The 14,766-nt window shown below is 40.7% G+C and overlaps 1 protein-coding gene across 2 annotated transcripts in view; it reads left to right on the top strand.

Moving 5' to 3' along the window:
- Positions 1-11,374, top strand: part of fgfr4 (fibroblast growth factor receptor 4) — a 25,615-nt gene extending 14,241 nt beyond the window's left edge. For both annotated transcript variants that reach the window (XM_032575425.1, XM_032575427.1), the window contains 9 exons: positions 172-317; positions 612-733; positions 810-920; positions 1,046-1,236; positions 4,169-4,291; positions 4,762-4,832; positions 4,917-5,054; positions 7,049-7,154; positions 7,903-11,374. In XM_032575425.1, the coding sequence (XP_032431316.1) occupies positions 172-317; positions 612-733; positions 810-920; positions 1,046-1,236; positions 4,169-4,291; positions 4,762-4,832; positions 4,917-5,054; positions 7,049-7,154; positions 7,903-8,079 (1,185 nt within the window). In that variant the 3' untranslated portion in view covers positions 8,080-11,374. The remainder of the gene's footprint in view (positions 1-171; positions 318-611; positions 734-809; positions 921-1,045; positions 1,237-4,168; positions 4,292-4,761; positions 4,833-4,916; positions 5,055-7,048; positions 7,155-7,902) is intronic.
- Positions 11,375-14,766: the final 3,392 nt, after the last annotated feature.

Genomic DNA, 14,766 nt, shown 5'->3' with positions numbered 1-14,766 from the left:
GTTACTGGTGGATAAAAAACAATATATGAACTAAGCCAATGATGCTAAGCCTGGGGGGCTGCCAGGCTGATGATACACTGGGAGAAACGTGGATATACTTCAGCTTCGTCTATAGAAACAAATGTATGATCCAAAAGGAAGGTTGTTAAACTTTAATCTGTTTTTGTAAAGTATTCAGTGGAGTCCAACTCGTCTGGAAAGTCCAGTGCATCTCTGATGAGGGTGGCTCGACTCTCGTCCGGCTGTTCGCCAATGCTAGCTGGCGTTATGGAGTTTGAGCTGCCGTACGATCCAGACTGGGAGTTCCCAAGGGAGAAGTAAGTCATCTGCACTTCTTTTCTCACATAAAAACATTTGATATCCTGTAACAGTGAGGTGTCTTTGAAAGGTTGTGTCCTGAAATCCTAAAAGGTTTTGAGGGTATTGAGGTTTCATTTGGCTTTTGGGATCCAGACTCAGTAAAAGGTTTAGCTATCGAATCGTGTGGGGACCTAAAATAAAAAGCCTGCAGGATATTTTTGGCTCTCTCCAACCTATAGTTTAAGAAACCAAAGGTTCAAATTATGGATTTGTACAATTCTCATTTCAACATACTTATTTTCTCTCTCTAGCTTGACACTGGGAAAACCTCTTGGAGAGGGCTGCTTTGGTCAGGTGGTCAGAGCCGAAGCTTTTGGCATCAACAAGGACTTCCTGGATCAGGCCACCACTGTAGCGGTCAAGATGCTCAAAGGTGAAAATAAAGAAATAAAAGTAATTGATGAGTTTTCTGCTTTCTGTCGGTCTAAACGACATGGCCTGTTCTTCAGATGACGCCACAGACAAGGACCTTGCAGACCTCATTTCAGAGATGGAGCTGATGAAAGTAATGGACAAGCACAAGAACATCATCAACCTGCTGGGGGTCTGCACACAGGATGGTGAGCTTCTAATAGTCTTCCTGTCTCCTAAAACCTAATTTATTGTCTCAACTTGAGTGATCCCAATCCCCGAGGCTGCAGTCACAACAAACGGCCCTTCATCCTGTTTTATTCCCCCTCCACAGGCCCCCTGTACGTGCTGGTGGAGTACGCCTCCAAAGGCAGTTTGAGGGAGTACCTGCGGGCTAGGCGGCCTCCAGGCATGGATTACACCTTTGATGTGACTAAAGTGCCTGAGGAGCAGCTCACCTTCAAAGACCTGCTTTCCTGTGCCTACCAGGTGGCCCGAGGGATGGAGTACCTGGCCTCTAAAAGGGTGGGTTCACTTGAAAGAGTGGGAATGACATCCGAGTGCTTGTAATTCCCTCAACAAGCACTTTATGGATGCTAAACGTTGAGCTATCAATTTAAAGAAGCACTGCAGGATGATTACCTGGCTCCTGATTTATAGTTGCGTCTCTTATTTTGTTGCATCTTTATAGTTTTGGTAAATTTGTGAAGATAGCACATTCAGCGTGTTGACTATTGTAGGAAGAACTCTCAGGTTTTCAGCTTAGGCCGTTTTCTTTTTCTTGAATAAGACGGTAAATCAGAAATTTAAGCTTGTTAAGATGCTTGGAGGAGGAACTGTTTCCCTGCCAGGATATTGATTCACAAAAAGAGCTTTGTGACTGATTCCTGAGGTCTGTTGTTTTTCTATTAGACCGACTGCTTAAACAGGTTTTAGCCAGTTTAATTTTTCTGTCACTATAATCAAAGCATTTACATTATTTTCCCTAAACTTCTTGTTCTGAACATCATTTATTGATACTAAGTGCTGAAGAGACGGTGCACAACTTGTGTGAGAGAGAGGTCTCTATTAAAAATGACTTTAGCATGTTAGCAAAGTTAGCATTAGCAACTGTAAACGTCATTCTGTGTGTGTTATCTGGAGTTTGTAGAGTTAGCCAACATCTCCAAATGCAGGACGATCCATGACAGAAAGAGGTTGGAAGATAGGAAGGATAATCCAGATAAACTTTGTGGTAATAAGCTTATTCTTCTTAAAATCTGCTGTCCTTCTGATAGCTGCCTAAAAACATGGCAGACATGACTGCAGCAAATAATTTCCTTTCAAATGGCTTCCTGCACACATTCTGGCTGCTTCTGACATCACTTTCTAAAAACAAAAACACATTTTCTTTGTTGAGTAACAGGCTGCTGTGAGTGTAGCCTGTTAGCGCTTAGCTGTGCTAGCTACACCCTAGCTACTGGTCAAGGCAGGTCGAGCTAAAATGGGTCTTTCTTTGGTCCCCGCTCAGTTTCTCAGTGCATCTCTAGTTTGTTGTAGTTGTAATTTATGAGTCACAGCTCTCCATGCAGTTCCAAGTTAAATTTCAAAATGGCTGCTGCACAATAACACTGCAAAAACACAAAATGTTACCAAGTAATTTTAGCCCAGTTTATAGTGTCAGTGACTTAAGGAACTAGAACTAAGACAAAACTAACTTTTCAGCAAGTTATCAGAGCTTAACTTAAGTCAATAATATTGATTAAAAATCAGATTATTTCACTTATAAAAAGACATTTTCCCCATGCTATAAGTGAAATAATCTGCCAAAGATTTTTCATCATTATTAAAGAAATATTGACTTAAAATAAGCTCCATTTTTTACTGAAAACTTTCTTCTAAGTCAGTTTTATCTTATTTCAAGTCAAATAAAATACTTGCACTAGAAACCAAAAAAATACTTGGTAAGATTTAGTATTTTTATAGTGAGAATATAGTGAAATATAGTTCACTATATAGAGTGAGAATATAGTGAAACTTACATGAATCAACAGTTTTTTGCACATTTGATGGTCTAAGTAATCTGATTACACTGGTGGGGCTTACAGTGCTTCACAATCTGTTTAATGACATTTCTCCTTCATAGTTAAACCCATAAAAGTAAGAGAAGTACATTGTTATGGTCTGTGATGCTAACTGTGTTTAGCATCACCAGTGGATGTGAAGAGCTGATTGGTTTGCGGTTCCTTCATTAAACGGCGTTTTGACTCTGAATCCCGCCGGCGGGACCAGCTGTTGTCATCCCTTTCTCTTTCTACTCTTTGCTCCCTTCACCCCATTTTTCAGTTTCTTTCATTTTCCCAGCATGCACTCTGTCTGTGAGTGCGTCTTATCAACACGTCTCTTTGTCTGTGCCAGCCGGTGTCTCGGAGCGGCATTCCTGAGCAGCGAGCTGCCGCAGCTTCGGTCCTGTTTACTCTCCATCTGCCTGTCCCTTCGGCTTGCAGGGCTTTGTCCTTCCTAACGTCGCCATAAATCCGTTAGCAAACAGGCGAGCGGAGCAGAGCCGTCGTCTGGCATCAAGTTTCTGGCTCTGCTGAATGCCAGAGTCTGAAACTAACCCAAAATTATGGGGAGACCCACAAACCCAGAGCGGTTCGTTCTGCAGCTCCCCACAAATCCCGCGACTATTTCCAATGAAAACCAAAATAAACTTAATGACATACGTTGAATGTGGGCAAACACTGCTTTCTTTTTTCCCCTCTTCCTGAAGGGTTGGTTTAAACTCCAGGATTTCTATATAAAGACAGTTTTATTTTTGTGGAATTCACTACAATGAGGCCCTGTGCGCTGATTTTAGACTACCAGTCTTTTCATTTGGGCAGAGAATGTGCAATTATGTTTTACCGTATGCCTTGAAATAACAACCTAGACTTACCCGAAAGCTTTCATGACTCTAAAAGCAGAAAGAAAAACATTTTTCTGCCCTCTTGTGAAGTTTATTCTGTGAAAATCAGAACAGAATCAAAATCGGTGATTATGCATCCTTCAATTAAGGCCTTAAAATGTCCTAAATTCACAAAAATAAAGTAAGTTAGCCTTAAATATGTTAATCACAGGATTTGTTTTTTTGAGTTAGAACGATTAAATCTAATATGTTGTTTTCTCAGTAACGTCTGAGAAAAGTCTTCATAGCATTCTGAAAAGCTACCGCTAACTAGCTGCTAATATAACCTTGCTAGCTAGCTGGCTAGCTTTTTTGCATGTATCATGGGTAAATGCAAATTTATCGCCGGTTGGCTGGACACAGTTCATACATTTCCGTGGAAATTTCAATTTTATTCAGAATGGTCTTAAAAAGTTTTAAATTTGAGCTGGTGAAACCGGCAGAAACCCTGTTACTACAGACGAGCAGCTAAAGGAACAGAACCGAGAGTCTGGCCATGAAGTCAAGTCTGTTTTCTGTCTGTTTCTGCAGTGCATCCACAGGGACTTGGCAGCCAGGAACGTCCTGGTGACGGAGGACAATGTGATGAAGATCGCAGACTTCGGCCTGGCCAGAGGCGTCCACCAGATTGACTACTACAAGAAAACCACCAATGTGAGTTGACTCCTGTAAAAGACAGGTGGACTTGGTAAAGTTCTTCAGGTTGGCTGAAAGGTGGTGAAAGTTGTTGGTTTCCTGCTTATTTTGATGTGGATTCAAAGACGTAAGAAAGAGGGAAAAAAATGGTAAGGAAAAAACTTACTTAAATAAATTGGCTTCATTTTCACGACACAAAAAGCAATACAAAGGAAGGGACATAGTTGGGATCCAAAGAAGGGAAGGCAGGAAACAAGCAAAGACTGGATGTAGTGATGAAGGAAGGAAACAAGAGAAATGAGGAAGGAGACAGGAGGAAGAGGAGGGAGGAGATAAAGGACATAAGGAAGGGAAGACAGAAAGAGGTTTATGATGCAGGAGAGGAGAATATTTAGGCAATGAGAAAGGAAAGTAAATCAGTCATCTTAATTCTCCAAAGCGATGCTGGCTGGTGAAACACTGACTCGGTGGCTAACGTGTCTCTGCAGGGCCGGCTGCCGGTGAAATGGATGGCACCAGAAGCTTTGTTTGACAGAGTCTACACCCACCAAAGCGACGTGTGAGTTCATCTTGTCCTCTTCCAGAACCGCTGGGTTCTGATGGAACCGGAGCTAACGCGGTGGTCTGACCATCTCTCTCTCAGATGGTCGTTCGGCGTCCTGATGTGGGAGATTTTCACGCTGGGTGGTTCGCCGTACCCCGGCATCCCGGTGGAGGAGCTCTTTAAGCTGCTGAAGGAGGGTCACCGCATGGACAAGCCGTCCAACTGCACACATGAACTGTAAGTCAGAAAGTCTTCCATCCTAACGCAACAGGTTTCGGGTTTTGTCCAGAAACTCCAGTCCGGTTGGTGAGATGTGAACGCTAATCGACCTCTGACCTCTGGTCCTCCAAACCTCGGTCTGGGTTTGGTTGAAGTGAACTCTGGTTCGGTTTGAATGTGAACGCCAAGCGGACAGGAGACCGCTCCAAAAGCAGGAAGTGGACTACAGCGTAGGGCATTCTGGATAAATCCAACCAAAGCTAACGTGCTAGCCTAGCGCTAGCAGCAGAAAAGGCTTGTGGTCTTTAGCTAAAGATGCTAAAATCTGACGCCTCCATCTTGTTTCCATCTGGTGAAGAAGGAAGTTGCTCTCAATGTCTTCAGAGGTTTTTGTGTCGTTTCCTTCAGTGGTTCTTGGTGCAGCGCCCCCACAGGCCAGGAGGGGAACAGGTTGGTTTGGGTCAGAACCACAGCAGCTGGTTCCAGTAGAACCGGGTCTACAAGATATTTGCCGACAGAGTTTATTTATTTTAGTCTTGAGTGCAAAATGTTTATACACTGCCTGGCCAAAAAAAAAGTCGCCACCAAAAAATGGTCATACTCTCTAATATTTTGTTGGACCGCCTTTAGCTTTGATTACAGCCCGCATTCGCTGTGGCATTGTTTCAATAAGCTTCTGCAGTGTCACAAGATTTATTTCCATCCAGTGTTGCATTAATCTTTCACCAAGATCTTGTATTGATGATGGGAGAGTCTGACCACTGCGCAAAGCCTTCTCCAGCACATCCCAAAGATTCTCAATGGGGTTAAGGTCTGGACTCTGTGGTGGCCAATCCATGTGTGAAAAAGATGTCTCATGCTCCCTGAACCACTCTTTCACAATGTGAGCCCCATGAATCCTGGCATTGTCATCTTGGAATATGCCCGTTCCATTTGGGAAGACAAAATCCATTGATGGAATAACCTGGTCATTCAGTATATTCAGGTAGTCAGCTGACCTCATTCTTTGGGCACACAATGTTGCTGAACCTAGACCTGACCAACTGCAGCAACCCCAGATCATAGCACTGCCCCCACAGGCTTGTACAGTAGGCACTAGGCATGATGGGTGCATCACTTCACCTGCCTCTCTTCTTACCCTGATGCGCCCATCACTCTGGAACAGGGTAAATCTGGACTCATCAGACCACATGACCCTCTTCCATTCCTCCAGAGTCCAATCTTTATGCTCCCTAGCAAACTGAAGCCTTTTTTTCTGGTTAGCCTTACTGATTAGAGGTTTTCTTACGGCTACACAGCTGTTCAATCCCAACCCCTTGAGTTCCCTTCGCATTGTGCGTGTGGAAATGCTTTTGCGTTCACAATTAAACATACTCCTGAGTTCTGCTGTTGTTTTTCTTCCATTTGATTTGACCAAACGTTTAAGTAATCGCCGATCACGATCATTCAGGATTTTTTTCCGACCACATTTCTTCCTGGAAGACGATGGTTCCCCACCATCCTTCCAGTTTTTAATGATGCGTTGGACAGTTCTTAACCCAATTCTAGTAGTTTCTGCAATCTCCTTAGATGTTTTCTCTGCTTGATGCATGCCAATGATTTGACCCTTCTTAAACAGACTAACGTCTTTTCCACGACCACAGGATGTGTCTTTTGCCATGGTTGTTTAAGAAATGAGGAGTTACTCATTGCATCAGCTGGGGTTAAATAACTTGTTGCCAGCTGAAAGATAATGGCCTATGCAGTACTTATCCAATAGGAGGCTTGTACCTATTTGCTTAGTTAAATGTAGGTGGCGACTTTTTTTTTGGCCAGGCAGTGTATTTTTTTGAACTGTTTTGGGTTCATTTCTGCTTTGTGTTCTCTTAATAAAATGGCTTTTTTGAGTCTTGATACTCCAGTTATTGATGAATCGATTGCTAAATTAGTTGACAATAACTTCAGTAATTAATTAATCCGATTAACCGTTTCACTCCTAGTAATGTTGTGATGAAATGTTCCTTTCCCTGCAGCTACACGCTGATGCGTGAATGCTGGCACGCTGTTCCCACCCAGAGGCCGACGTTCAAGCAGCTGGTGGAGGAGCTGGACAAAGCGCTGCTCTCCATCTCTGACGAGGTGAGACCCGCTACAACCTTTAACTGAGCCGATCCAAAACTCTTCAAATTATTGAGTGGTTTAAAACACTTATGGGACTCATTTTACACATGTGTGATGGGGTGAAGCCATTCAAAGTTGATGTCTCTGAGAACTGAAAAACACAAAACCAGCAGAAAAACTCTGCAAACTAAAAATGTTGTGATATGCATTTAAAGTTTTACCAAAATATTTGGTAGGACTATTGTGACAACAATAAAATTGATAATAAAACTATTTATTACAGAAATTGCTGCAACCACAGGAAATAAAACCAAAAGGAAAGATCCCGCAAATCAGACCACTAGGGGGAGTCTGGAGCATCTGATGCTATCAATGTAAATATCCTGACGTTAAACGATACTGTAAAAAACTGTGTGTCATATGACACATCTTTACTGTCTTCTTCCGTCTGCCCCCTGACTTTAAATCATCATATCCTGTCTTTACCATAAATAAATAGGATTTGTTGGTTGATTCCCCCTAGTGGTCTGGAGGACTTTTGTATTTCATAATTGGTGCATTTCCTGTGTTTGCAGCATTTAGTTTGAGATTTCAAGATTTTCATTTTGTTGCGTTTGCTTCAAGTTTCTGTTAGCAGTTTTTCTGTTGAGTTTATTTCTTTTTTAAGTTGTGTTTTGGAATTTGCATCATTTATGTGTTTGTGGTTTTCACTCATATTATTAGTTCCTGATTTCTAGCCTGACCAGTGTTCCTCTGACCCCCTCAGTACTTGGACCTGTCCACGCCGTTCGAGCAGTACTCGCCGTCCTGTGAGGACACTTCCAGCTCCTGCTCCTCCGACAACGACTCCGTTTTTACGCATGACACCCTGTCCACCGACCCCTGCCTCCTGGCCTACCAGGACGTCCGCTCTCGGATCGACCCCAAAACGGCTCTCCGATAGACTCTGCTTCCTGCTGGCGCCTCACCGACGGTCGAAGCTGCGTTTCCCAACTTAAAGGTTTAATTCTTATTGGACTTTTCATGGGAGCCCTTGGATAGAAGCAGGTATTTATATCCACACGGAGCACTGAGGCCAGCTGAGGAAAACGCATGTAGCGTTCAGGAGAACAAGCTGAACTCTGCCGGCTTGAAACCGGCTGCTGACGGTGAAACAAGGCGGAGCTGCAGGAAAGACACTGGAACTCAAACTCATTCTGTGCTTTTTCTCGCCTCTGGAGAGGCGACGGACACAGACCTGCTTCACCAACCCAAAAACCAGGGCTGCAAACCTGAAGACGTTTTAAAGAAAAATTATTATTTTGCTATGATAAAAAGTTAAGAAATTGATTGTTGATATAAATTGCTCTACATAATAATATTTTACGTTTATATTGCTTATTTAAAAAAGAAGAAGTCTTAAATCTCAGGATCTCTCACTCTAAGAAGTTGCTGTAATGGCAGCAAAGTGCCTGAACTGATGATTTCCTGTGAATATATTAGAATAATAAAATATTTTATGTACATATCAGTGACAGAAAACAGCTAACTTCCACAAATTATTCTGAATGAGAGAAAAATGACGTTATTGTTGGGAAAAGGAGAGAAAATGTTGACCTCAAAGTGCCAAACGTATCCGAAGTTATTCAGAGGTTGAGAAAGAAAAAAAGCTGGAGACGATTTGAGAGTTTTACTTGAGAACTCTTGAAATTAAATCTTTTAATTTTTATTTTACCTGCAGCTCAGAGAAAATGGAAGCATAAAAACAGTTGAGGTTTTGAGTCTTTTTGAATTTGAGATTCAGTTTAAGCAGTTACTATCTTACCTGTAGTAAATAACACTAGGAAACTTCATTAGCTTTAATCCAGATTAGCTCACCTGAGGCTAAAGCTAACGGCTCATATGAGAAGGACAGAGACAGAAGTAGACTGGAGTGAGTCAAAACAACTCATTTTGTGAAGATAATGTCTCATATTTAAGGAAAAAACAGGATGATTTAAGTAGAGAATGTAGGTTGGAGGCGGTGCGCCATGACTGATCTTCCCCCGTGAAACAGTGAAACCCATAAATACTCATTCCTTTAGTTTGCATTTTTAATTTTGTTTAAGGCAACAACTTTCTGCTCCAAGAAGACAGAAAATTAAAACAAAATAATGGGAAAAGTCCACACACATCTGGAGTTTCTGCGTATACACAGACAGTGCTCACAAATTTTAGCAGCACTGGAATCCCGTACACCTCTGTTAGTACAAGCACTGGCAACAGTCAGTTGAAATCAATCAAGTTTTCCACTTTTCTGATTGTCTGACTGATAAAAGCATAAATTGTTGTGAAAAGCTGAAACATTACTGTGATTCCAGTGGACTGTATTTTATACATTTTCCCTCAGTTAAAGTTTTGCACTAGACAATTACTCTGACAGGAAATGCTTCATTCTCAGTCTGTGTTTCACACAGGAAGACCAATGGTGGCGGACACGCCTCCAACGCAAATAATGATAAGCTTCTTTCCTGCAAATGTGGACAATTTAAAGATATTTATTTGTTTTGAGATATCAGGTGTCTCCATATGAAGCTGTTTAATTTACTTACATTTGTGCATGTTTCACAAAGGACAATTATTGCTGGTGCACCACCTCCATGCTTCATTTTCTGTTAATACTTATCAGTTTCTTTGTAAACAAAAGTCCACTGTCACGATAACGACTTGTTCACTGCAAAAACACTAAATCTTACCAAGTAGTTTTGGTCCAGTGTCTAGTTCAAATATCATCGTTCACTTAAAATAAGTCAAAACTAACTTACAAGTAACTTCTCAGCAAGATATAGGCGCTCGTTTCAAATAAATAATTCCTTAATATTGATTAAAAAGTTGTGGTTTTTTACTGGTAAAACGAACTGTTATACATGAAATAATCTGCCAGTGGAAACGGAATTTGTTCGTTTCGTTTTATTTTAAGTGTACTGAGACATTTGGACAAAACATACTTTGTGTGATTTAGTGTTTTTGCAGTGTTGTTTTGAGACGTTAAAATCTGCTTTGGTCTTGGTTATTGTCCGACATCAATAACTTCTCAGCTTTTTACAGGAGCTCACCTCAGAAATCTAAATTAAATTACTTCTGACGAATCCCCAGAGCCACAAACTATTTCTGCTAATTTATCCATTTGAACAGAGATGTGAACTTTCTGTGTTGTTTGTGTTCTTGAGATTTATGTCAAGAAAACATTGCAAAAAAAAAAACTTCTTACCAAGTATTTCTGGTGTAGTTTCTAGTTCACTCAAAATAAAATAAAACTAACTTACAGGTAACTCTTCAGGAAGAAATAGGAGTTCGTTTTAGGTCGATAATTAACAGTGCACTGCACTGTTACCTAGCAACCCCAGCTCAGCCCAGTCCGTTACCTAGCAACCCAGTTCTAGTTTCACTGGCAGATTACTTCACTTATGACAAGACATGTTATAAGAGAAGCATAAATAATGGGCCAGTGGAACTAGAATTTATTGACTAAAGACCAGCTACTCCATGTTGCTAAAATGTTACTTGTATGTTAGTTAGTTCGTATTTTAAGTGAAGTGAGATATCTGTTCTAAACTAGACCAAATACTTGGTCAGATTTGGTGTTTTTGCAGTGAAGGAGGACAAACAGTTAACGGATCTGGCCCAAGCCCACTGTCATGGCTGATGGGGGGCCGTGTGATTGATTTCAAATAGAGGAGGAGGGGGGCGCTCCATTGTGTGACTGTAACCCTTCACCCAGCCCAATCTGGTGGCGAGGGACGGCCGGGTCCACAGCCGGGCCGGACAATGGGGGCTTTGCCGGCTTAATGGGTGTGACTAGAGACTGGAGCAGCTCTTTGGGTAGCTGGAGCCGCTGTGTAAATGAAGAGGCTCTTATTATGCTAATGTCTCCTTCAAACGTCCCATAAGCCTCCTGTCTCTTTAAATTACAAACCTTCATTCAAGCAGCTGTAGACATTTCTCCTGTCTGAAAAACAAACAGCAGAAAATAAAAATGGAAACTTTTATCCTCCCTCTTTCCACCATTTTGTGTTTGTCAGGATTCAATTATTTCTGGTATATTGTGTTTTTTATAGAAATTTCTCTTATATTGGCATTTTAAATTCACCTGCATTTTTACATTCCTGTAAGCTCTTAAGTACCAACTTTGTCCTTAAGCAGAGAATTATTTTAGAAATATCTAATTTATTTGTCTATTGTTTTGTTTTTATATGAAATAAAGTATAATTTAAAATAAAGTTGCTCTATCTTTCTCAGTTTGTCTGGTTTGATTATAAATCTATCAATAACCGCTTGATGTTTGATCATCGCTGTCAAAACACCGTTTCCATGGTGGCAAAATGGCGGAGGTTGAATTACCAGAATCACTTTTTTTGCCATTGCCAGTAAATATGTTCACAGGGTTGGAAATTGCTGTAAAAATAAAAATATATCATATGTATACATGTGCAAAGCAGCAGACGGATAAAGTTTCTGTGTTATGCTGAACTGTTAGAAAGTAAAGTTTATTAATAAATCGTTTTTCACAAATATCAAATCACAAAGCACTGTGCAATAAAAATCAACCTTAAACTAAGCAAAACATAAAACAGACATAAAAGTCTGGGAAAATAAAAGTGTTTTCTGTTTTTTAACCTCCAACTTTCTGAACTATTACAGGTTAATATCAATAAAACAAACATATAGTTTCACTGGCACATTATTCCACTGATAACAGGAAAATGTCTTGTTATGAGTCAAACAGTATTAAGGAATTATTGACTGAAAAGAAGTCCCATATCTTTGTGAAACGTTACTTGGAAGTTAAGATTTGTCTTATTTAAAATATTTGCACTAAAAATTAATTCATTATTAGTTGGTAAGATTTTGTGTTTTTACAGTTAAATGTAGTGAAGTGAAAGTCATAAGTTTCCAAAAAACAAACTTCAGTATTACTCAAATAAATATATTCAGTTACTGTCCACTAATGGTAAACAAGCCTGTTTCTGTTACTAGTAGAAAACTTTTACTTTCTATGTCATTTGTTCAGACTAATATTTAGTCAATATTGGTCCCAATCCTTAGTTTGTAACTGTTTACCTGCTTTTAGTGAAAAAAAGAGAATTACAACAAACCAAACAAATAAATCAGCAAAACTAAAGCAAACGACAATATAAGGAAAGGAGAGGAAGATGAAAGAGACACAGGAATGAAGAGGTTAAAGGTTAAGAGGGCAGCAGTGACGAGACGGAGCGAGTCGCTGAGTGTGTGTGGGCTGTGAAGTTTGCACGCGTGTTTCCGTCTCCTTTCGTGAGCCATAACTCTCCATGAACCTCCAGGACCAACTCCGTCCGGCTCCGACTCAGTCAGGACGTTTGAAACGTGGTTCGAAATGACAAAAACATGCATTTATGGTAGATCATCTAAACCTGAGACTCTAACTGGTTTAGTGTTGCATAAATAAAAACAGCTTTAACTTTGGTCTCTAGGCTCATTAATATCAGACATTTATCACAAAGAAACTAGTTTCAAATTATTTCCCTCCATTTATGAAAACTGCAAAAGATAATAGAGTTTAACTGCAAAAACACACAATCTACCAAGTTAGTCTGTAATTCCTCAAAATTGGTAAAAAATTCTAATTTCACTGGGAAATTATTTCACAACCAATGGGAACTGCACTGTTACCTAGCAACCCCGGCCAAGCCCGGCCTGTTACCCAGCAACCCCGGCCCGTTACCCGGCAAACCCGGCCCGTTACCTGGCAACCCCGGCCAACCCCGGCAACCGCTAGTAACCCAGTTCTAGTTCCACTGGCAGATTTCACTTATAATAAGACTTTTTTCTAATGTTATAAGTAAAATAATCCGTCAGTAGGAATCATTGACGTAAAATAGACTCCTACATCTTGCTGAAAACTAACTTCCTAGTTAGTTTTGCTTTTGCAGTGTTCTGATTTCTTCTGCTTTTTCTTAAGATGGTATTTTCACTTGATTGTGATTGGTTCTTTTCATACAAGATATACACTGACTGAATGAAAACGATCCGTCATTCACTGGTGGTTTATACGCTTTGCAGTTACTTGTGTGTTGACGTCATAATTTTGCATACAAAAGGCACATGACACTTCACACCTTTTTGGCCTGGTTAGTGTTCCATACATAAGGAACAGGGGCCTCGTGCATAAAACAGTTTGCAGTTTTCACACTAAAACTTGGCGCACGGAAAAATTTAGGAAAGTGAGGCGCACAAAATAAAAATCGGATGCATAAAGCCGCGGCCGCGCACCTTTCCTTTCTAAATCCTAATTTGCGGAAGCAGAGCAGCTGCTGCTCCGCCTGTCGCCTCCATAAATGCATCTTAATGTAAATTGGTATAAATACCCGGAAGTCTGCCGCCGCGTGAAGCAGTAACCATGGCAACGTCCTTGTTCGAAGCTGTATAAGTGTTTATAATAATTATATTTTTTATTTAAAAGGTGCTTTGAGGACACATAATGTCACCTCACAAAAATAAAAATACATTTTAAAGAAAAAAATCCAAATTAAAAAAATTAAAAATAAAGAGATCCTGTAAATGGCTGTTAGAGCAGCAGAGCGTTCAGCCGGATTTAAAGACAGACAGACAGTCAGAGAGTCTCTGAGTGGGAATGTGGACGATCATTGTAAATACTAGATGCTTCATGTCCAGAAGGAGCATTCACATAGCGGGCGGCTGCAGCTGGACCGGTACCGGTACCGGTACCTGCTTTAAGTTCTGCTCAGAGCTCCAGGATGATCAGTCTGGATGAATCTAAACGCTCAGAAACCAGCAGATCAATCTGATCTCTGATCAATGGCTCCATGTTCTCCATCAGAGCCAAAGCTCCTCAGGTAGCCGCTCACCTTGATGCAGCTACTGATATACCTGGGATTGTCTCCACACCTGATCACCTTCAATCAATCAAACCTGTTGATTATTTTTAATCAGCAGGTTGGAGTTAATCTGCTGATCCAATTTTAGTGACAATGAAATGACCCATAGATGCATTTCGGCGCTTCGGCTCTCGGACCGATGAGTTACATCTTTATGAGACACAAACTGAGGAAAAGTATTATTTACATTCTAGTGAGGTTTTCACATACTTTTATTTTTATTTTCTTTATTTTGTCTGCGTGTTAACTTATTGTCTGAGGATAAATGCGGTTCAGTTTCATCATTTACGATTAAACAAAATATTAAAACAATGAAAAAACATCGGGTTTGATGCTTCTTGGTCTAAATAACTGAATGTCGTCAGATTTCGGTGGATTTAGTGAGTTTTGACGCTTTGTAGTTTGAATTTGTCCACAGAAAGTTTGTGTGGCTGCCGCACATTTTCACGGCAGTGAAAAAGTGTGCATATATTTACACAACCTTTGACACAAAGTACATTTTTATACATGCTGCTTGTGCGTCGCCCCAGGAAAACTGTTGGTGTTAAATAGCCACACCCCCCGCGTGACGATCAGGCATCTCCAATGGATTCAGAAAAGGAGAAAGCAACAGAGAAACTTCTCTGGTTTAGAACAGATTAAAGTTTAACTCCTCTGCTGAACCCTGGACCATGTCTGCAGAGTACAAGGCTGTCTGAGTGTGTGCGTGTGTGTGTGTGTATGATCCAAAGCAATAT

This window comes from Xiphophorus hellerii, chromosome 11, assembly GCF_003331165.1.
Source record: "Xiphophorus hellerii strain 12219 chromosome 11, Xiphophorus_hellerii-4.1, whole genome shotgun sequence".
Lineage (NCBI taxonomy): Eukaryota > Metazoa > Chordata > Actinopteri > Cyprinodontiformes > Poeciliidae > Xiphophorus > Xiphophorus hellerii.
Note: the sequence above shows the minus strand (reverse complement) of the source record. Positions and strands in the feature narration are given on the sequence as shown.